At 46.7% G+C, this 22,408-nt stretch overlaps 1 protein-coding gene across 1 annotated transcript in view; it reads right to left on the reverse strand.

Moving 5' to 3' along the window:
• Positions 1–22,408, reverse strand: part of CAPZA2 (capping actin protein of muscle Z-line subunit alpha 2) — a 329,387-nt gene that overhangs the window by 111,422 nt on the left and 195,557 nt on the right. The window contains exon 6 of the mRNA XM_078674353.1: positions 13,519–13,598. Coding sequence (XP_078530479.1) covers positions 13,519–13,598 — 80 coding nt within the window. The remainder of the gene's footprint in view (positions 1–13,518; positions 13,599–22,408) is intronic.

The raw sequence follows: 22,408 nt of genomic DNA on the forward strand, positions 1-22,408 counted from the left end.
TGTGGTGGCAGTGTGTGAGATGGCAGTTATGCACTCCGACAGCATTTTGTCTTTGTCAATCAATCAAATAACATTTGTTAAGCACAATGCTGGTTTTATCATGGTTTTTGTGTTAAAGTTTGTTAGTGGGGCTGCCCGGCTGTCACCAAAATGAAAAATTCTATAAGCAAACATTTTATTGGCCTCCAAAAAGACACATTGCCAAAGTAATCCCTGGTGTGAAGGGAACTGCCTTGTATGCCGATGTGCTCCTTGTAAAAGAGAAGAATGCATTCACACTGAAGTTAGCCAATGTTTGAAGTGACCTGACCCACTTTCCCATGCTGTATTCTGCAGTGGATAGAAATGTTATGTGAATAACACTAAAACAGAATTTTGTTTCAACTTTCGTGTTACCAGTATGGGCCAGATGTGGCCCCAAAGATGCACCGATAAATGTCCTTGTCTCACTGCCAAGAACAAACCAATGACACAATGGTATTCTGAAAGCAATTCCAATGGATCTTACCCACACCATTGTATGGTAGCGGCGACACCACGCAAAGAAAGACTGTAGGGAAACTTATAGTTTACCTGTCGGTGTAGTTTTGCAGCTTGAAGACTTTCTGGATTCACTATGCTGTACATTATTCCGTCATCTAGTGGTTAGGTCCGGAATTGTAGTATTTATCCATTATTTATTTTTCGTGGCCCAGGTGGGTGCCCATCTTTGGATTCTTTTTTCTTGTCTTATTCTTGTTTTTCCTCCTATCTTTTAAAGTCTTTTTCCAGTTTTTATCCCTTTCCTCCGGTCTCCTTCTGGCGGAGGAGGATGGGTTTGCTAGAGAATCCAGAAAGTCTTCAAGCTGCAAAACTACACCGACAGGTAAGAAACTATAAGGCACATGCATCATTCAGACATTTTGCATTTCTTAATTTGCGAAAATTACCGAATCGCAAATTAAGAATTGCAAAATGCTATGCAACATTTTTTCCGGTATTTATTTGTGATTCGGTAAAAATCGCAATTTTTACCGAATCACAAATAATGAATATGCTACTTACCAGTATGCATCTGTTCTTGGCATGTAGGGCTGCTAACATTCATATCTTTTGCATAGATCGCCGCCTAGTGTTGGGTCCGGATGATCGCACATTGTTGTCCTGGAAGAGTCTTCGAAGTATCCTGAGATAGGTGGCTCCTCCCCTGGACTACAGTGCGCATGGGCATCGGCTCCATCCCCAGATTGTTTTTAGCCATTGTGGCAGAGATGGAGTGAAAAGTGTAAAGGATGTCCATGCTAATGATTAAATGCAAGAGAATGTCTGCAGGTGCGACAGGCACCGGGGAGGAGGGTGGGCGATATGAATGTTAGCAGCCCTACATGCCAAGAACAGATGCATACTGGTAAGTAGCATATTCAGTTCGAGGCATGTGGGCTGCTAAATTCATATCTTTTGCATAGAATATATAGCAGTCCCTCCATTAGCGGCGGTTGCCCGTGCCAGCTGCAGAAACCTGAAAAAGTGTCTTGAGAACAGCCTGTCCAACAGCTGCTTGCTGTTTGGAATGCACATCAACACAGTAGTGTTTTGTAAAGGTATGTGGTGTAACCCATGTGGCTGCTCTGCAAATGTCTTCTAAAGGAATGTTTCCCAGGAAAGCCATGGATGCCCCCAATTTGCGTGTGGAGTGCGCCCTTGGGGGTATTGTTAAGGTACGTTTAGCCTTTTGATAGCAGATCTGGATGCATTTAACAATCCATCTGGCTATTCCTGCTTTGGAAATAGGGTTGCCCTTGTGCTGTGGCGAGAAGGCAACAAAAAGTTTTTTTGTTTTCCTAAAGTGTTGTGTCCTGTCAATATAGTACATCAACGCCCTCCTAACGTCCAAAGTATGGAGCATTCTTTCCGCCACCGTTTGTGGGTTTTGGAAGAATGCAGGCAAGTCAATAGTTTGGTTGAGATGAAACTGTGACACCACCTTCGGAAGGAATTTAGGGTTAGTACGTAGTACCACCCTATTGGGATGAATTTGTATGAATGGCTCTTGGATTGTGAGCGCTTGCAGCTCACTGACACGTCTTAGTGAAGTGATAGCAATAAGGAAAGCCACTTTCCATGTTAGGAACTGGAGTTCACTCGAGTGCAGCGGCTCAAAAGGTGGTCCCATCAGCCTGGTGAGGACCACATTGAGGTTCCACACCGGAGCCGGCGGTGTTCTTGGGGGAATGACTCGTTTCAGACCTTCAAGGAAGGCTTTAATGGCAGGCACTCTGAAGACAGAGAGATGTTGCCTGTTCTGAAGGTAAGCTGCTATGGCGGATAGATGTATCCGAATGGAAGTGTAGGCTAGATTGCACTTGTAAAGATGTAACAGATAGCAAATGATGTTAGGGATAGATGCATCTAGTGGGTTTATGTCATTGGCTGTACAGTGAAGGACAAAACGCTTCCATTTTGCAGCATAGCATGCTCTGGTAGTCGGCTTCCTTGCCTCCTTGATGATGTCCATGCATTCTGGAGGTAGGTGAAGGTAGCCAAACTCTAGGACTTCAGGAGCCAGATCGCCAGGTTGAGCTGTTGCGGATCTGGATGCTGAATGTCTCCATGGTTCTGCGTTAAAAGCCTGGGCGTTAGGCGCAGCCTTTGATGCGGCACCACTGAGAGTTCCAGAAACGTGGTGTACCATGCTTGGCGTGCCCACGTTGGAGCAACTAGGATGAGTGTCATCGAGTGCTGCCTTAGCTTTCTTGCCACCAGCGGTATCAGAGGTGCTGGTGGAAAAGCGTACGCAAATTTGCCTGACCAGTTCATCCATATCGCATTCCCCTGCGACTGGGTGAGGGAACCTGGCGGCAAAGTGTTGGCATTTTGCGTTTTCGTTTGTGGCAAACAGGTCTATCTCCGGATGACCCCACTGCTGGAAGTACGGGCGGAGTACTGATGGATGTAACTCCCACTCGTGCATTTGATGGCTGTATCTGCTGAGCAGATCCGCCATCTGATTGTCCTTGCCCGGGAGGTGTTCTGCCATGAGGAAAATGTTCCTCTGAATGGCCCACTTCCACATGCTCTGAGCCAGATGAGACAGCTGCGGCGAGTGGGTGCCTCCCTGCTTTTGAATGTAGTACATCGCTGTCATGTTGTCCGTCCGGACTAACACTACCTTGTTGCACAGATGTACATTGAAGGACTTGAGCGCCATGAAGATTGCCATCAGTTCCAGATAGTTGATGTGCATCTTCTGTTGCTGTGTCGTCCATAGTCCCTGCACTGTGTAAGTGAGCAGATGAGCTCCCCATCCCTGGAGAGATGCGTCCGTTGTCAGGATAATCTGTGGCACTGGCTCTTGGAACAGTCGGCCCTTGCAAAGGTTGTGTGGATTCCACCAATGCAGAGAGTCGTACGCCCGACTGGTAACCAACACTAGGTCTGTCATTTGTCCCTGAGCCTGTGTCCACTGATTTGCTAAGCATTCCTGGAGCGGACGCATATGTAGCCGTGCGTGAGGGACTATGAAGATGCAGGAGGCCATCATGCCAATCAACTGCATGAACACTCTCGCTGGAAGCGAGTGTTGTGGTCTGAACCTTTGGATTAGAGACTGCATGCTGTCTATCCTGACCTTGTTTGGCTGAGCCATGGCTGTCAGGGTATTTATCGTCGCACCCAGAAACTGCCGCACATGTGCTGGTTGAAGGTGTGACTTTGGGTAATTCAGCGAGAAGCCCAGACTGTGAAGGAGGTGAATGGTAGTTGACATGTCCGCGGCGCACTGTTGTTCCGACTTGGCTTGAACGAGCCAGTCGTCTAGGTAGGGGTAGACATGGATGTTCTGCCTCCGTAGGTGCGCCGCTACCGTCGCCAGACACTTGGTAAACATTCTGGGGGCGGTGGTCACTCCGAAGGGCAGGACTTTGAACTGATAATGCCTGCCTTGGATAGTGAACCTGAGATACTTTCTGTGGGACGGGTGTAGTGGAATGTGGAAATAAGCATCCTTGAGGTCTAAGGTTGCTAGGAAGTCCCCTTGGTTCAGCAAGGGAAGAATCTGTTGCAGTGTAAGCATATGGAAATGTTCTGACAGTATATACAGGTTGAGGGGGCGCAGATCCAGAATGGGTCTGAGGGATCCGTCCTTTTTTGGAATAAGGAAGTACAGGGAATAGACTCCTGTGCCTTCCTCCTCCACTGGCACGAGCTCGATTGCGCCTTTTTGCAGCATCACCACTACTTCTTGCTGCAATAAGTGCAAGTGCTCTGCGGACATAGGACGTTGCCTTGGTGGAATGTTGGGTGGAGTGGACGTTAACTCTAGACAATAACCGTACTGGATAAGTTGTCTTACCCACCTGTCTGTGGTGATGTTTGTCCAGACTGGCAGGAACTGCTGGAGTCTCCCCCCGACAGGTGTTAAATGGTCGGGGGGCAGTGACAGAGAGTCACTGTTTGTTTGGGGCAGAGGAACGGGAGTTGTTGTTTCCTCTGCCACGTCCTCTGGTGCGGTTTCCTCGATAACCCCCTTTATTCTGCTTGGGGTACGAGGACTGTGCTCCACCTCTAGTGAACTGTGATTGTTGACCCATCTGTCCCCGGGTGACTCCACGTGCACCTGAGCGACGAAAAGTGTTGCCCCGGAATTGTTGTGACTGAAGGGCCCCCATAGACTTAGCTGTTTCGTTGTCTTTCTTAATCTTTTCGAGGGTGGTGTCAACATCAGGACCAAACAGTCTATCAGGATTGACGGGCTGGTTGAGTATGGTCGTTTGAATGTCTGGTTTAAACCCTGATATGCGTAGCCACGCTTGTCGTCTTAGCATGACGCTAGTGTTAATAGCCCTAGCTGCTGTGTCTGCTGCATCAAGTGCACACTTTATTGCTGCGTTGGAGATGAGTTTTCCCTCCTCTATAAGCAGATTGGTACCCTCTTGAAACTGCGTAGGCAGGTGTTGCAAAAGTTGCTCTAGGGTGTCGTAATGCGCCCTATCATAACATGCCAATAGCGCCTGTGTGTTCGCAATACGCCAGAAATTGGCAGCCTGCGCAGCTACTCTTTTGCCCCCCGCCTCAAGCACTTTAGACTCCTTGTCTGGGGGAGGAGCTTCACCCGTTGTCTGGGGGAGGAGCTTCACCCGTTGTCTGGGAGTTTGCCCGTTTGCGGGCATTTGCGACCACAAGAGAGTCTAGCGGCAACTGTCCCCGAATGTATGCTGGGTCAGCAGGTGCTGGTCTGTATTTCTTCTCGATGCGTGGATTGACCACTCTCGCTCTGGTAGGGTCTTTAAAGATTTCCGCTGCATGCTTAAGGACACCTTTGAGCATAGGAAGTGTCTTGACTGTCCTTTCAGAGACTGAAAAAGTGTCAAATAGGAAACCTTCCTCCACTGGGTCAGCATGCATGTCCACATCATGATTAGCAGCTGCCCGTTCAATGAGTGCATGAAATCCTGCAGAGTCCTCTGTTGGGGATGCACGTGCACTGAAAGGCTGTGGGTCTTGCCCCCCATGTTGGATTCCCTGGTCACCTATGTCGTCATAGGAATCCTGTTGTGCATCGGGGTCATTGATGGGGAAAGTGTACTGGTCATCTTGTCCATATTCCTCTCCCCCAGAGTGGTCGGGGGAAGGGGTTGGACTCCTTCTAGGTGGAGGCTGGATAGGTTCCACCAGGGCTGGAACGTCCTGTGCAGGCCTTTTCTTCTTCAGTGGGATTACATAGGAGTCCACTGGTTGGGAAGTGATCTTCCGCTTATAAAGGGTCAACTTGCCCGTGTCCGCGTCGATAAAACGCTCAGAATCGTCTCCTGAGTCGAGTTGTCGACCCAATATTCCAGTAGACGTGGAAGAGTCCGATGTCTTTGGCGCCGTCTTTGGAGCAAAGGCCTTTGGTGCCTCCTTCGGCGGCAGAATGAAGAGAAGTTTGCCAGCAGGCTTTGCAGGCATGTCCATCGGCTTCTGGTGCGACGGCGCCGGAGCCGACGTGGCAGAGGCCTTATCCCGTATTCTTTGGAGTGAAGTAGCGATGAGAGATGCGTCACTCACAGCGGCACTTGGCGCCGACGAGGAGGCCCCCACCTTGCCTTCGGTTCCGACGTCCTGTGGTCCCTTTTGAGCCTTAGACGTCGATGCTGCATCCGTAGACACAGAGTCTTCGGACCGATGTGTTGAGCTTCCGCCCTTCGATCCGTGGGATTTTGCAGACTCCGTCTCAACCACGCGTCCGACTAACGGCGTCCCAGTCGGCACTGAATGTTTGCCACTGACTTTTGTGGACTTTGCCGGCGTTGTCCCGGTCGACCCGTGCCGGACGACCTTCTTAGAGGACGCCTCCCCCGCCGATGACTTCGGCACTGTCGAGTCGACAGTTTTCTTCGACTTCTGTGGACCGGAGGCCGACGGAGCCGATAAGGTAGCAGGCTTTGGTGTTTTTGGTGGAACGTCCGCCATCTTAGGTGCACTCGAATCCGGTAGTTTCGGTTTCGATTTCGGGTCGGCCATTTTAGGCGTAGTCGATACCGACGCTTTCAGTTTCGGTACGGGCTGCGTAGCAAGTATGTCCGTGGCCGGGCCTGAAGGCGGGGCCGTGGCTTGCGGTGCAGGGTCTTGGGTAAGGCCGAGTGGCGATCCCGTGACCCGAGCCTGATCCGTGTAACTTTCGGGGCATAGCTCATCCCCTGAGCTATCTTCCGCGGCCCCATAAACTTCGTCGTCGTCCCCTACCTCGTCGACGTATTCACGGTCTTGATTTATGACCCCGTCGTCGTCTTCGGGATCGGCCTCGACCTCCGTCGCGGGTGGTGAGATTTCAAGATGATGGCTTTGGACCTCGTCTTCTGGGTCGCCGAAGATGTTATCTGGTGCCGGGGCCGCCTGCCGGGCCTCGAGGCGCACCGCGCGCCGAAGCTTGAGCGTCTTCTTCGACGTGAATCTGGAGCAGGCCATGCAGTTCTCCTCGTTATGGTCTGGCGAGAGGCATTTATTACAGACCGGGTGCACGTCGATATGTGGGTATTTGGACCCACAGACGGGACAGTATTTAAACGGGCTCCGCTCCATGTTGAAAAGTCGTGGTCTTGCAGCGATGAGAAGGCCTCGATGTCCGAAGAGTGATACGACTCCGCAGATTCCGACTCAAAGAGTCGGAAGTACTCGAGACCGTACGCAAACAATACCGACGTAATGAAACGAAGGCCTTTTGGCCTTAAAAAAGTGAGTTTTCTCGGTTCCGACAGAGACGTCGAGACCGCATCCGAACCCAATGGCGGAAAAAAACAATCTGGGGATGGAGCCGATGCCCATGCGCACTGTAGTTCAGGGGAGGAGCCACCTATCTCAGGATACTTCGAAGACTCTTCCAGGACAACAATGTGCGATCATCCGGACCCAACACTAGGCGGCGATCTATGCAAAAGATATGAATTTAGCAGCCCACATGCCTCGAACATACCGAATTCCTAACTGCTTTTTCGCAAATCCCATTGATTCCTATGGGCCGAGAGGCCCATAGGAGTCAATGGGAAGGCATTTACGAATTCGCAATTTGTTGATGCATTCCAAGGGTGCAGGGGGGGTCCAAAGGACCCCCCCCCTGCACCCCTGAAATGTATTTGAAAGTGCATGTTTCAAACACACATGTCCTAAGGACATGTGTGTCTGTAACATGACAGTGTAAAAAATGCATTTTTTTGCATTTTTTAAGATTTTCGCAAACACAAGGGTCAACCTCGTGTTAATTTGCACTTCCAATTTCAAAATTCGCATTTTTTTTTAAATTGATGCATTGCATTTAAGAAATCGCACAAATGAGATTCCTTAAATGCATTCGCATTTTTAAGAAATGCAAAAAAATGCGAATATTGAAAAAGTGTTTGATGCATCCCAAATACGTATTTAGGAAGTGCAAACGGCCGAATTTACCGATTCGCACCGTTTGCACTTCCTAAATAGGTTGATGCATGTGCCCCTATATGTTTTGCAGCGTGTATCTTTCTGGATTCACTATGCTGTGCATAGACTTTGTAGCGGTTTGTCCTTAGTGGTGGCTGGGTGGAAGATGAGCACTGGTTACTGAATATGTGTTGTAAGACCTTCTGTCCCACTTGCGCCTCTTTGTTCATTTGGATATCTACACAGTAGTGCTTTGTGAACGTGTGCACTGAAGACCATGATGCAGCTTGGCAAATGTCTTCAATTGGTGTGTTAGCTAGAAACGCAATTGTTGCTCCTTTCTTCCTTGTTGAGTGAGCATGAACTGCTCCTTGTAACAGATATCCTGCTTGTCTGTGGCATAGTTGTATGGTTTGTACAATCTACCGTGCAATGGTATTTTTGGTAACTGGTCATCCCAAAAAACTGCTGGCAAAGGAAACAAAGAACTGCTTTGTCTTTCTGTACACTTTGTCCTTTCTATATAGTGCACGACAGCCCTCCTGGCGTCCAGTGTGTGTAGCTCCTTTTCTGTGCTTTGTTTTTGGAAAAAACTAGATATTTGGAACGTTTGGTTGATATGGAACCGAGACACCACCTTTGCCATGACTTGTGGGTCTGTTCTCATTACAATCCTGTCACTGTGTATTTGCAGGTAGGGCTCTTGGAGTGTTAGCGCCTGCAACTCACTTACTCTTCAAAGTGATGTGATACCCACTAAGAAGGCTCAAATGGTGCCTTCATCAATTGAGTTAGCACTACGCTGAGGTTTCATGCTGGTGCTGGCATTCTGTTTGGAGGTGCGATTTTCTTTGCTCCTTCTAGAAATCTTTTTACTACTTGTGAGGTGAAGAAACTTTTCCCCTTTTCTCCTCTTGTGTAAGCCACTATCGCCGCTAAGTGCACCCTTAGGTATGTGTAACATAGCTGGGCAGTAGATGTGTTAAGTCTTTTAGTACCGTTGATTCCTTTGTGATTTTCATTTGCAGTTTCTCCCTAGTGCACCATTTGGAGAATCTTTTCCACTTTGCTACGTAGCACTTTGTGGTAGGTCTTCTTGCCTCCCTGTGCACTGCCATTGTACGTTCCGGTAGTTTGAGGTGTGCAAACTCTAAGGTCTTCAGGAGCCATGCAGCTAGGCTGAGGCTCTCTGGTTTTGGGTGTAGCACCCTTCCGATCTGCATTGCTAACAGGTCCCTTTTTTTGGCGAATCTGTGTGCTGGTGCTTGCGCCATTTCCACTATTTGTGAGAACCGGGACTGTCTGGCCCACTGAGGTGCTATTAGTATCAGCGACATGCTGCTGATCCAGCTTTTGGTGAGTACCCTGTGTATCAGTGGTATCGGGGGAAAGGCGTATGCAAATGTCTTTGACCAACTTATCCATAGCGCATTCCCTTGTGACTGACGGTCTGGTTGCCTGGATGCGAAGTGTTGGCATTTTGTATTTTGGTGTGTTGCACAGAGGTCTATTTGCGGTGTACCCCACTTCTGGAATACTTTCTGTATTTCCTGTAGGTTGATCTCCCATTTGTGCGATGCAGACATCAGCCTGCTGAATCTGCTTCCACATTGTCCTTCCCTGGGAGATGTATTGCTACTAGATCAATTTTCAGTGCAATGGCCCATGTCCATATTTCCTGTGCTAGGCCTGATAGTGCTAATGAGTGTGTTCCTCCTTGTTTGCTGATGTAGAACATGGTGGTTGTGTTGTCTGTTTGGATCAACATCCTGTTTTCATACAGCTCCTACTGAAAGGCTTTTAAGGCTAGGAACACAGTTTTTAGTTCTAGGTAGCGGATGTGCTTGACCGCATCCTGCTGCGACTATTGCCCCTCACCTTGAGTTTGTTCATGTGCACGTCCCACCACAGCTGGGAGGAGTCTGGTGTGATGGTCACTGTTGGAGTTGGTTGTGTGAATGGTTTCCCACGTGATATGTTTCCCTTGTTCCACCACACTATTTCCTGATGCACTGCGTGTGTGACAACCACTAGATCTTCCTAACTCCCTGTTGCCTGTGGCCATTGCTGCTGTATCCATTCCTGGAATGGTCTCATGTGGAGTCGGGTATTTTGGACTAGGTGAATGCATGACGCAATCATTCCCATTAGCTTGCTCACCGTCCTCACGGTCAGAACTTGCCCCTTGCGGTAAAGACGCGTTTCCTTCAGTATCGCCAATGTTCTCTTCCTGCTGGGGCACACTTTGGCCTGTATGGTGTCGATTTCTGCCCCTCAGATTATCTTGATCTGTTCCGGCTCGGTTGACAACTTTTCCCAATGGATTGTGAAACCCAGTTGGGTCAGAGTTTGTAGGACCTGATGGATGAGTTGTTTGCAGTGGCTGTGCGAACTTGCCTTTATAAGCCAGTCGTCGAGATAAGGATATACGTGTATTCCTTACCTTTGTAGGTGCGCTGTGACAGCTGCTAGGCATTTTGTAAACTCCCTTGGAGCGGATTTAAGCCCGAATGCCAGTACTGTAAACTGGTAGTGAGTGTGGTCAATCGTAAACCTCAGTAGACGTTTGTGCCTGATGGGGATGTGCAAGTACGCGTCCTTTAGATCTATAGTTGCCATGTAGTCCCCTTGTGGTATTACCTCTTGTAGGGAAGACTTATTGAATCTGAGTCCTTATGAATTTGTTTAGGAACCTTATATCTAGGATAGGTCTTAGGTGGAGTAAACCCCCTTGTTCCTTTGGTTGTGCGGTACTACCTCTATCGCTTTCTTGCTGAGCAGTTCCTGTGCTTTTACTCGCAACAGTGAAAGTTCCTTTGCCGGGTGTGCCTGGTTTCTTGGGTCCCAGTTTGGAGGTTGTTTTTCCAGCTCTATACAGTATCCGTATTGTATGATGTTTAGTACCCACTTGTCTGTTGTGACCTTCCTCCTCTCCTGGATGAAGTCTCTTATTCTGCCTCCTACTGGTGTTGTGTGTTCGAGGTACTGTTTGTTGCGGAACACCTGGTTTTTGTTTTTCTGTATGTCCTTTTGGCTACACCGAGGTGTTGCTAGGGTGGGTGTAGGCCTTATGGCGAAGTCACTTGGGGGTAGGCTGCTGGCCTCCTCTCCGTGTATGTCGTCGTCGGCATACATGGAGGTCCCGGGGCTGGTACTGCCAGTTCTGCTGCTATTGCTGGCCCTGGTTGTTCCCTGGTAGCTTTGTTAGAACGTTTGGTGCGATTTAGTAGGCATGTTGCCTCCCCTACCACCTGACCTTCTCATCCCTCTGAACTGCAGCACTCCAATGGACCTGGCTGTCTCGTTGTCCTTCTTGAGCTGAGTTAACTTGTCAACTGGTGTGCCAAACTGTTGCTCTCCATTAAAGGGTGTGTTCAGGATGTTGTTCTGCACCTCTGGCTTGAAGCCTGAAATTCTAAGCCATGCGCATTTCTTCTCTCGGTCACTCCGCTCATCATCTGTCTGCTGGACGTGTCCGCAGCATCCAAGGCCGATTTTAAACATGTATTCACCACGTTCTTACCCTCTTCTACCAATTGAGTTGCCCTTTGTTGGTACTGGTCTGGTAGATGCTTTAGGAGCTCCCCCACTTCCTCCCAGTGCTGGTAAGCCTGTTGATTAGGGCGTTGGAGTTTGCGATGCGCCATTGAATTGCCGCACTCCGCTCCACCTTTCTCCCTACGAGGTCCATCCTTCTACTCTCCTTGTCTGGAGGTGGTCCTGTATTTGTGGGTACATTGGCCCTTTTTCTAGCCGTTGCTGTAATTATGGAATCTGCTGGCACTGACCCCTGGATGTAGGTCCTTTGAGGAATGCTTATACTTTTTCTCTGTTCTCCGAGTCACTGCTTTGCATACTGCTGGTTCTCTAAAGGCATCCCTTCCCTGGTCCAGCACACTAGGTAGCATGGGCAGGAACTGGCTCCTAGTCTGTTGAGGCAGCAGAGTTTCCAGAAGGAAATATGCATTGGGCTTCTCCTCCTCCAGTTTTACCCCATATGTCTGTCCAGCCTTTTGGACAACCATATTGTAGATTCCTATGTAGTCTGGTGGTGAAGGCCTCGAAGGGCAAGTGTCTACTCCTTTCGGCAATTCGGCGCAGAGGTCATGCCACTCCAAGTCTTGTGCCTCTGAGGACGTTGAGTCCCGTTAGATCTGCTGATCCTCGTAGTCTTTGCCCTCGAAATAAACGACTTCTTCCTCCTGTTCCTCGACCGGTTCAGGCGATTTTGGTGGTTCGGCGTCCTCGTCGTCTTTAGACTTCCGAGTGCGGGCTTCGGCAGGATGGTGTACTGGCTCATCCTTTCGCCGAAGTCCTTTTTTCGTTGCAGGATGCTCGCCATTTCTGCCTCGAGCCTCCTCTTCCTTTCCATCTCTGCGGCCTGTTTGGCGTCGAGAGTTTGTGCGCTTCGAGGTAGTCAACGTATTTGTTGGCCCTTCTTTCCTCGGGGCAGAGGTGTCCTTTTTGAGGGCATCCTTTAACGACACTGATTTCGAGGGCTTTCGCCGTCTGGGATTCTTTTTCGAAGGATCCGCTGGGCTGTTTGTCCTTGGGTGCTGTTGCTTTCACCGAGATTTCTGGTGGCAATCTTCCATTCGAGGACTTTGCTTCAATCCTACGAGTGTCGCTGGAGGACTTCGCTTCCCCCTTACAAGTGTCGCTTGAGTGTCTGGGGGTCGACTACGCTTACCTCCTTCAACATCTTCTTTGGGACCTCAACGACCGTGCAGTCCTTCAGTCCCTCGGCGGTGTTGTCTTCCTCTCCACTGTAGAGGCCTAAGTCTCGGAGCGATGGAGGTGGCCCCTGCATGGTGTGGTTCGCGCTTCTCTGCCTCTCTTACTTTGAGGGTCTCGGGTGTAAACACCGAACACGTGTTGCAGTCCTCGCTGTTGTGGTCGAGCTGCAGTCAGAGGTTGCAGACTGGATGCTGGTCCTTCTGGGCGTATTTATGGTGGCAATTAGTGCAAAACTTGAACTGTGTTTGTCCATTCCAGTGCTCAGGGAGCCCCCTGCGAGCGACTTCTCAGTTGAACGTCGAAACCTCGGTCGAAAAACCTTCTCCCTCGTCGTCCCAGTAACCTGACCAGTCTGGTGTCTTGAAAAGTTTGAATTTCGTCGATGTTCTTCTCTTTCCATCGATTCTTTCTCCAAAAACTCTGGAGCTCTTCTGTAACGATCCAGACCCAACGGCAGGAAAAATTATCTGAAGATGGCGACCAAAGGTGAGCGCTTCCAGAGGAAGCGTGTCGACATCACGAAGGACACCAAATGGTGGTATGTTGACGGCCACCAAGGCGACGAAAAAAAATAGGAGAAAATACTACAATTCCGGACCCAACCACTAGATGGCACAGCACAGTGAATCCAGAAAGATTCACGCTGCAAAACCACTACGTTTTCTGTGCTCGAATGCATAGGATTGGCAGTTTTAGGAAGCGAAACAAAGGAAACAAACAAAAGGCAAACAATGACAAATCAAACAAGAAGAAATAAGCTTCATAAAGAAAACACTTTTTATGATATTCTTTAATTTGTACAAATCTTTCTCATCCGGGTAGAACAGGCACGTCTACATTATCTGTATACCAAAATATAGCTCCAATGCATTGATTTGGTAGGTTAAAATGCCTAAAACTAGATTTACTCACCAAAAGTTCTTTGCTTGAAACTGGTGGCTTTCAATGCACGCTATAATTGTTTGTTGTCCGTCAATGGTTTTTCCGTACACCTTAAAGGAAAGAGCAACAGGTTACAAATCCAAGCCTGACTTAGCTGTAAGCATCCTTCAAAGGTTTTGATCGAAAAAATATTTGTCTTGAAACCATAATATAAAGTGTCATGTATGATAGCACATGAAAACAGTAAAGTTTGGGTGGTTGCTTACAAACATAAAAAGTAAATATTCAACAGTCCTCTTGTTAACGTTATTAAGCTGGAATTGTAATACTTTAATAAGTGAATTTGCTTTCCTTTGATCCTTAGCAAGCCAGAGGATGAATGTTACAAGCATAAGCAGCTCCCTGATTTATTCTCTCTTTTCAGTAAAAACACATCCATTACACCACATAAAACTTTGCAATTGTATATAAAATGATTGGCTGGAGTGGATGATCACTCCTGGTAACACAAGGTGCGAATAGCTGTTACTGCACACTACAGGATTACCAGTCCTGGGTTATTAGGCTGCAAATTGATTTTCAATTACTCGGTTCTTGGAAATGAACACTTTTGCATACAGTCCCCTTATTGGGCACCAGCTCATGTAACGGACACTATGGTTTATCACTTCTGTATACAACCCTCATATACATGTCGATAAACCCTCTCTAGGGAACGAGCAATGTAGGTAAAGTCCACCTATTAAACTCTAAGGGATTACGTTCCTGACCATATACTGCCTACTAGGCTCTAGGGATTATATCCTGCAAACAAACCACCAGTAAATCAAAAAGGCAGACATCTGCCACCAGCTACAAGTCACCGACAATTCTACAGTGAGAAGACAGTCCCTCCCAGGACATCATCTCTCTTTTCAGATACCACTATCACCCAGATTAACCCACTCCAAATTCTACATGAGCTAAGTATTATCTTCTAAATCTGAACAGCATCTTCTGGGATGGAAACTACCACCTGACCTAGACTTGATTCACTTGCATCAATACCCTAGCCTTTTCTCAAGCTATTTTCATAGGAAAGCGTACCAACTGCAACATGATCAAAATGATCAATATACGTACCCAAGGAAAACTGAACCAGAGGAAGAGTGCAAAAATATGAGACACCCTTAATGTCGCTTGCAAATGTTTTTTTTTGAAGATTAAGGTGAAGGGCGAGAGATTGACAGATCGCACATCCCCTCATTCCGTCCCACACCATTTACCCCATTACGTAGCCCTGTGACTGCAGCACAAGCACTTCCCACAAACACCCTCTAAAGCCGTAACCACCCCTTCAACCCAGGGGCTCTTGAACTCACATGCCAGACTTCCAATCCTAACTTAGGCCACAGCCAAAGCACTTCACCCACATCCCAGAGGACCACCCCTCCCTTCCACAGCCAATCCTATCTCAGGGAAACTGCATCACAAGAAAAAGACAGAAACCCAGCAGCAAAACGGTCTGCTCTTCAATGAAAGATCCATTAACAAGAACAGTCAACCTGTTCGATTTACTTCCAGAAGCAGGACTGGACCTTGCTTTCATCACAGAAATGTGTTTTAGCAAAGGTTCCAAATCAACATGTTGCGAAGCCATTCCACCAGTATACTGCATCAACAAAAATGATATCAGCAAGATCGGAGGAGACCCACGAGCCATCCATAAGAAATGCGTAAAATAGTCTACTGTAAGACTTTACCAAGAGCAACTATGAATCTATGCTGGTGGGATGTCACACCACTGTCTTCTGCTTTTCCCGATCTCTTGTTCTACAGACCACCGCAGAGCAACAGACAGTTTAAGGACGCTTTATTAGACACACTGACGTAGATTTTCCCATGCCAAACTATACAACCTAGGAAACTTCATCCTATGGTTTACAAGGAAGGATTGAACAAAAATCGAAGCCATCACATTCAATTTCGAGGCCTTCAACCTCCTAACTCCAGCTCACTTTGCCGGCCACTCATTGGACGTTTTATTTTCCCCTCAAGAGACACCTCAGTAACTGACTACTTGCCAGCCATTTGGAGCAACCTCCATGTCATTATTTTTAGGATTAATCTACCGATATAGAATAACTTAAAGGTAGAAACAGCCATCAATGACTCCACAAAGAGACTACAGAAAAACTGAACTCCAAACACAACCATGAAAAAAATCGAAATCAATATATGCCCTTGGGACATATCCACCTTCTACAAACTGGGATGTTCACTGCATTGGACACCTGGACACCACAAAGAACGCACTTAGGAGCAACCTTAAAAGAAGACCGCATGGCTCAATGGCAAGATCAGGAAAATGAGAACACAACTCAGAATCTTCAAACACAAGTGGAGGAAGCCTAGGGATAAAAATGTAAAACTCCTGTTAGGCCTTTCATAAAGTATCTAAAAAGCAAGCAGAGCCACAATGATAAAACTGCTGCCCATACATTATTATTGAAGACTGTCCATTAAAGTAACTCCACAAGACTGCAATGCAGAATTCTGCTTAAGAGTGTCAAAATACAAACATACTGAAATTGCATGACTTCTGCAACAAAATCTCCAAGGAACAGATCTCAAAAACGGAAACGATTTAAAAAAACTATATTACGGATAAAACAAATAAGGCTCCTCCCACATATGACACAATCACTGCTAAGATGTACAATATCAAACTTCCATCTCCTACCACTTTCGAGGTCCTCTCCCAAAAATATCCTTTGCACAACCTGTGCAGGTGAGGAACTGGAAGCATACTAAACAAGTTTTTAGGTCGAGCATAGTGCAGTGCGCATGCGCTGCTCTAGGAGAGGGTCTCTTGGAAGCACTCCTGACTTCCAAGAGACTTCTCTGTGTGGGTCGGCCTTCTCCCACACATTCCACTGGCCTTTGTGTGTGGCTTTCAAAATGAAAGCACGCAAATGGCCAATGGCGGAGGTAGGTTTCCCTTTTCTGTGACCGTTCACCCCTTTTCTGTGAACGTTCACTCCCATGGCCTATCGATCTCGGAAGCTAGCAGCGGCACGCAGTGTCAGCTGCATTTCGTAAATTCCTTGCAGCACCACCACTCACAGGCTTGTTTTATTTTCCGCTATGGCGCCTCTTCACAGACGCCATTTACATAACTTGAAAACGAGGGAGCCGTACACATTTAACAGCCACTTCAGTGTCTGTAGGAGAGGAAGGGGAAGCCCCCCCAGCAGCTGAGGTAAGCCGCATAAAATAAGCTATGTTTCCGAGGCACTAACGCGCGCTGTTAAAGCAGCAGATACTAACTGGCCTTTTGAGAAGATCAAATGTTATTTGTCTAGCATACACTGATTTTCAGACATAATAGTCCAACTGTGCTTTCTTTGCCCGTTATTTACGCCCAGTAAAATATTTTGAAGCTGTGAATTTTCTTTTTTTACTGACAGCAGTCAGATGTGCGCTCCTTCTCTGAGATTAAATGGACTGCGGACATTCCTCAGCCCTCCGCTTCACAGGAGACTCTGCGGGTCTCTCCTGGGCCAATTACCACCTCAGGAGAAACTCTATGTTGTCAGGCGCAACGGTTCATCTTAATTAAAGGCCACATAGCTTCTCTAAACTCTGGGAAAAGATAGCCCTCACAGTTTATAACCAAGAATCCATTGGCCCCATCTCTATTGTCAATACATAGTCACAGTCCCAACAACACTTCCCACCCCGGACCCAGCATTTAAACAGCCGCAGGAGTTTCCAGGGAGGGTGGCAGCTCTCACTGCTATTGTGCTTTGCACACCATAAACTGGGTAAAAGTTAACTTTATTGCAGTGTTAGCTGCACAACACCGTCTATTTCTCTCCCTACAACTTGCATGTTCAAACAGCCTGTGCCCGTCCACCTACGTAATTTACTTTTATGCCCCTTTATTACCAACTTAAATAATAATGCTTTTGTGTTTTGCCCTATTACAATAAATTGTAATCAATATCTTGTCTATAATATCACTGCAGCACATTACAAACAGAGTGCTGTTATTGCTCCATTGCGGTTTTCTGAAAACACACACTTATAAGGCCCCAAGGGCGAGACCTATTGGCTATGCCAATGCTGGTTATAACTAGGCTCTTTCCCACCCAAGCTGAAAACCACTCCACATGAAAAAATAATCAACTCACCTAATCGAGCAAACTACAGACCAATGTCTTATGGCTGTTTCAAGGTAAAACTATTGGTGAGATCAGTTTTTAACTAAACTTTCTAGTTTTACAGAGGAAAATGACTGGCTATCAGATCAACAATGTGGATTCAGACATGGTAGAACCACAAACAAAGTCAATCATCATATCCATATCTGATCACCTAACATTCACAGTGAACATAAACAGAGAAGCCCTACTGTTTCTGAACCCATCAGTAGCATTTGACACTTTCTATCACCAGATGCTAGTCAACAGACTATCATCTCAAAATATGCAAGCACTTCAAAATGGATTGTCTCCTGCTTCAAAAACAGACTCCTACCATTTTTCATAACTTCCCCTCACACCTAACATTGTGGTGACCCCCATCTCTCCTCTCCGATTTATTATCTATGTAACCCCCCTCCCAACTGACAGGATTACACTGTTCATCCTTATCTGTTACAACTATTATGATGATATGCAAAACAAGACCTTTAAAGTCAAGACTTGGCAGTTACCCCATGGATTAGTCATGGATGAGGATTAACCACCTAAAGTGTAACATTGCAAGGACCGAGATCATGATGCATGGATGGAAAATAGCACAAACAATAGCCTATAGCCACATGCCCAAAGAACTAGATGCCACACTAGTTATGTCAAAATAAGTGAGAAACCTTGGGGGAACCAGACTCAGATCCCAGATGCCACATGCCAACAAAATCATAAGGGGCACCTGCAACACAATGAAGACACTGAAACACATCTTCACATACCATGGATACCAATAAAAACTACACGTTGTCCTCACACCTGTTGTCTCCAAGTTCAACTATGCCAATAGCCTATATCCTGGAGTGCTTGGATTCACCATAAGGCCTGAATCCACCTTTTGTAGGCCCAGACTCCATTTTAGGTAAACGAGTCTCCATCTTTTCTATTTCTGCAGAATCATTGTCAGGCCTGCCATATCGCAGATGTTGTCCGACTTTATCTTTCCTAGAACTGTGAAAGTGCCAAGTCTTTCAGACAATTACATCAATAAAACACCTGAGGCAACATCAGTCTGGGACAAGCGTCTTATCACAATGTCCAGGTCAAATAAGAGCAAATACAAATTAATAGTCAAAACAGCGTAGTTCGAATGGACGTCTGTGTGCCTTATATGATAATCAGGATAGGTCTGGGACACAGACCTGGATGAAAATAATCTATGTTAGAAATTCCTCAACTTAGGTCAGAAATTCATATCCTTGATATAAGATAGTATAAAAGGGCTACCGCCTGACCGCCTTTCGGAGATATCCTTCGCCCAGATAATCACACAAGACACTGCCGGAGACAGTCTTGACTGCTGCAAGTGCACCAAATGATGTGGATGACAAGCCGTGCTGAGTCCATGTATTTTTCCTTTTGCAGAGAACACTGCCGTCACACCTCTCTGATAACACAGCGTTTGCTATCAACAAGGTATGCATTGGGTTGCTTCTCCCGAAGAAAGTCCAGATTCCAAGTTCTACTTTCCATGCCCTCCAAATGTAGAGCATAGTAGTAGGTTTTAGGGTGTTAGGTTTTAAATGAGATTTGAACTAAGGTAGAAATGTTAATTTCATTCTCGTTCACGTGTTGATTTGCTGTTCTTATGATATCATGTGTGGTTATTTTCGATGTGCTGCGAAACATGTTCACTTAGTTGCAACAAATGCTTTTAGTTAAAAGTGTAAATTTTTCTTGGTAACATTTGTGTGTGTGATAATGTAAAGAACGTAAAAGTTTGATTTGGGAACTACAATGCCTCAGATCCCGGTTTAGGGATTGCTAGTAACTCAAAAGCAATGATTGTGCCTAAGAAAAATGTCATGCAACTGGTGCTTGTGTAAAGCGCTATGACACTCGATACCTTTGGGTTAAGTACGTGCTATATAAAACTCTGTAAAATAACAAAAAAGGATTACACTTCAACAATGTATTGGGTTGAGTTCTCCAGGGCTACAATAACCAGTCTTTCACATTCAGTGCTGGTGCATTGAACTACGTTCACCCATGGGTGAGAATGCTAACCTTGTAGAGCTACGCTACAGTCATAGTTTAATCAGCACCGGTAGCTAGATGACCATTTTTTAAGGCACTCTGCATCATTCACAGAGCTCCCTAATGAAAAGTGCCACTATATCTATAAATACAGAAGAGGCTCCACTTTCCCAGTACAAGGTAGCCAACTCTGGAACTACCTGGCAGCCAAGATTCGCCTACAGAAGAATTTAGAATTGAAAACGTTAGAGAACCACAGCAATCATGGACTAGTGAACAGAACTCAGACCAATAAACGCCTAGTATCAGCATAAGTACACTGCAACCACCACATCAAGATGACAGGCATGTTACCAAACCAGGGACCTCTGCCCAACATAGCCTCAGAGTAACCTTGTCATACAGATGGAACATGAGAACTGTGCAATCCAAACCCAAAAATATGCTTCACAACTCAATAGTAGAACAAGTCTCTTGCTCATCGGAATGAGATGAAAACACTGCTAGGCCCCATCTGACCACCTAACATGTTGCATTCATCCTCTGGCCAAGCCCAGCCCTTTTTTTTTTTAAATAGAAAAATATTATTGTAATTTAAAACATTACAAACAGTTGCTCTTCTGGAATATACAACTTGTTACTGGCACTGCTAATACCCCTCCCCACCATTAAGATAAGAAATGCAACTCGAGCACACTTCTGCGCTAGGTAGTGGCCTTGGTGGGATTTCGCAAACGGACCTGATAGGTATCTCCACTCTGGGCGATGTGATGAAGAGCACTACACTGAAGTCATTCCAGCAGTTACAGACTGAATTTATCCTACCTACATAAACCACAATTCTATAAGTACCTACAGTTACGCCACTCTTACTCCCATCATTCACACAATGGATACCCTTTCAGAGTTTCACCCCCTGGAGGGCCGCCTCCTCATGGGGGATTTAGAAACCCATAAAATTAGACATATCAGACCCTGACCCAGACGCATGCTAAAACGACCCTCCTTAAAACCAGAGAGGCATGGGAGAGGCGTGGGAAGAGGATATTCCGGACTTAACCGATAACGACTGGACCGAGGCCTTGGCTAGCTCGTGTCCTCTCGATTCTGCCTCATTCAATTTAAATACATACCCCGTGTATATTATACCAGACTCCGTCTCTGGAAGATGGTGGTCATCCAATGCCCCAAGTGCCTGAGCTCTGGCAGGGACGAGGGATCATTCATACACTCAGTTTGGGACTTTACCATACTACAGCCCTTCCATATGACCCCAAATTATTTTTACTACATAGTACTGAGGGCACAGGGGGGAACCGGTGTAAACAACACATGCTATTTCTGGCCCTCACTATAGCTAAGCTCGATATTGCTCTGTTGTGGAAGGGGACTAAACCCCCCCCCCCCCTCCACGCTAGGGAAATGACGAACTGTACTAGATAAATGCATGGGATCAGAGATCGCGGTCCTCCAGGCGAGAGGACGTCCCCTGAAACACAGGAAAATATGGTCCCGATGATGGGCAACGCACTGGGGTATCGATCTACGCCCCCTCAGTCTCTCGGATATGGGTGCTTCCCCGTGAGTCTTGGAACAGGATACACTCCACTCCACACCATACTACAGGCGATGCAAGAACGAACATATTTGCTACAATGTAAGAGTAACAGGATTGTCTGCCCAACATTTGTATTGTTCTATACTTTACTGTTAATAATTCTGTACACAAATCTGGTACTCTTGAATTATCCAATGTTTCACTGTGATTATACTGGGCTGCTGCCCGGATGGTACCATGTAAACTCAATAAAATAAGTTTAAAAAATAAAAAATAAATTCATCCATTTCAGTCTCATCCATCTATGCCGTAATGCATCCTCCATTTGTTCCAGACCTTTTCATATTTACAGCGACGTCCACATGAAGTATAAATTGTCTCTTCCATATGAGCTCACACAAGCCCATCCCATTCGTTCACATCCGTTTTGTGGGAAGCAACAGAGGAGTTCCACTGCCTGGCTTAATTTCTCTTAGCCACTAACTTACCCAGCCCAGCCAGCATCCTGTCTGCCTGAGGACCCCTGTATTCCAAAATACCCAGCAGTGCACGCCGAGGGTTAGCCTCAATATGTAGTCCCATCACCAGGGCTAGAGTAGATAATAGTTTTCGAATAGGTCTGAATAACTGGACAGGACCATACCGTGTGGTAGAAGTTCCCTATGTGATTTTGGCATCTATTGCACACGGGTGAAGTGCATACCTGGGCCTTCCACAGATAAAAGGGTGTGAGGCAAGCCTGATGGAGATATTTAAACCGTACGAGCCTGAGTTTTGCAGAGATTGCAAACAAGCAGGGGGCCATGCATGCATCCCTCCAGTCTGCCTCGCACAGAGCCCCCACCAATTCCTCCCACTTAGCCCTCAGGGGTCCCATCTGATCCGGGGAGTGTGTTACCAGGGTTTTGTAGATTTGAGAGACCCCACCTTTTCTCAAGGAACCCTTGGAACCCTTAAGTACTCACCCTTCCAGTGGATAGCATTCAAAGATGTCGTCTAACTCCTCCTGCTGTACAGAAAGAGCATGCAGAAGCTTCAAGTACCAAAAGAACTGGGAGTTCTGCATCAGGAAATCTGCATGGAGATCCTGAAAGGACCAGATGTGGTCCAGTTCCCAGACTTCGCCCAGGAGTAAAATCCCTATGCGGTC

This window comes from Lissotriton helveticus, chromosome 1_1, assembly GCF_964261635.1.
Source record: "Lissotriton helveticus chromosome 1_1, aLisHel1.1, whole genome shotgun sequence".
NCBI lineage: Eukaryota > Metazoa > Chordata > Amphibia > Caudata > Salamandridae > Lissotriton > Lissotriton helveticus.